Source organism: Panthera uncia, assembly GCF_023721935.1.
Source record: "Panthera uncia isolate 11264 chromosome C1 unlocalized genomic scaffold, Puncia_PCG_1.0 HiC_scaffold_4, whole genome shotgun sequence".
NCBI classification, from domain to species: Eukaryota; Metazoa; Chordata; class Mammalia; order Carnivora; family Felidae; genus Panthera; species Panthera uncia.
Window position 1 is genome coordinate 101880950 of NW_026057585.1, and position 1331 is coordinate 101882280.

Below are 1331 nucleotides of genomic sequence, written 5' to 3' on the forward strand. Positions count from 1 at the left end.
GCACTTGGGTCTCGCTTCCCTCACTCCCCCCAGCTTCCATGGGGCGGCGGTGGGGGCGGCTCCGGCACCTACCGGCCCTTTCCTCCCCAGCACGGGAGCGCAGTGCATCCCAGTGGACAAACTCCAGAACCGCACGCGCTTTCTCCGCCTCCGCCTACGTCCTCCCTGCTTTCGGTTGCAACCCGGGACCCAAACGCACCGGCTCGGCGAAGCCCCCTGGCAGGCGGGCGGACGGTTCGGGGGCGGCCTGCGGGACCAACGAGACAACCGCGCACTCCCGGGCCCTAGGCCGCCCGAGGCACGGGCCGAATGGCTGAGCGCCACGACAAGCGGGCAAAGTTTGCTCCAAAGGGTCTTCCTGAGTACCCCTGCCGCGAGTTCCCGGCTCGACCCCCTGGTGCCACCTGGCCCTGGAGTCCCGACCTAGACAAGCCCCCGGGCGCTCCCGAGGGTGTCTGCGTGGGGGTTGGGGGGGGCCGCCCGCGCACCTCCCCCAGAGCCCCAGAGTCTCCCGCCCCAGCTGCCCGCCAGCTGTGCGCGCCCGTCGGGCCCGGAGGTCACCGGCAAACAGCTGGATCGGCCGCTGGGAGCCCGGGAGGCCCCTGCTCAGCCCTGGGGCCCCGAGGAAGGGGAAGGGAGGGCGGAGTGGCTGTTTGATTTTGGTTTCCTCCAACTCCGCCTGCCCAGCTCTCACCGGGAGCCGGGAGCCGGGAGAGCTCTGGCTTTCTCCGGCAGCCCCGGCACCCGCCCAGGGTCCACGGCCGGCCGGGGCCCCGGGGAGGAGGCGCGCCGGGGCGGCAGGCCAGGACACTGCGCTGCTGGCGCCGGGAGCCGCGGGCTCGACCGGCCGGCCCCGCTGCACGGGGAGCCGGGGCGGGCACCCCTGGCCGGACCCGGACGCGCGAAGGCAGGGAGAGCCGGCCGCTCCCTGCGGGGCCGCGGAGCTCCGGGCTCGGGACTGGCACCCGGACGCCGCTCGCGCGGCCGCCTCCGGCCGCTAGCGGGGAGCGGGGAGGGGTCCCTTTATTCGCAACGCTGAGGAGAGCGCCGCTCCAGCCCAGCCCGGCACCCACGCACCCACGCAGCCATACGCACCCCGGCGCCGGCCGGGTCGCTCACCTGAGTCCTAAAAGCTGTTGAATCCACATGGTCACGTTTCGGGCAGCGGAGCCTCAGACCTTGCTCGCCCCGGCCATCTGCGCGGCGCCCGCGCCCGCTCGCTTCCGTCCCGCGGCGCCGGTCTCCGGCTCTCGGTCCGCCGCCGCCCGCCGCCCGCCGCCCGCCGGCCGCGGGGCGCAGAGCGAGTCAGAGCGCGGCCGCGCGGGGCTCCA

The 1331-nt window shown here is 75.1% G+C and overlaps 1 protein-coding gene across 1 annotated transcript in view; it reads right to left on the bottom strand.

The window, feature by feature from the left end:
• Nucleotides 1-1170, bottom strand: part of AJAP1 (adherens junctions associated protein 1) — a 62225-nt gene extending 61055 nt beyond the window's left edge. Inside the window, exon 1 of the mRNA XM_049618208.1 lies at nt 1120-1170. Within this exon, the coding sequence (XP_049474165.1) occupies nt 1120-1148 (29 nt within the window). The 5' untranslated portion in view covers nt 1149-1170. The remainder of the gene's footprint in view (nt 1-1119) is intronic.
• Between the last annotated feature and the right edge of the window lie 161 nt (nt 1171-1331).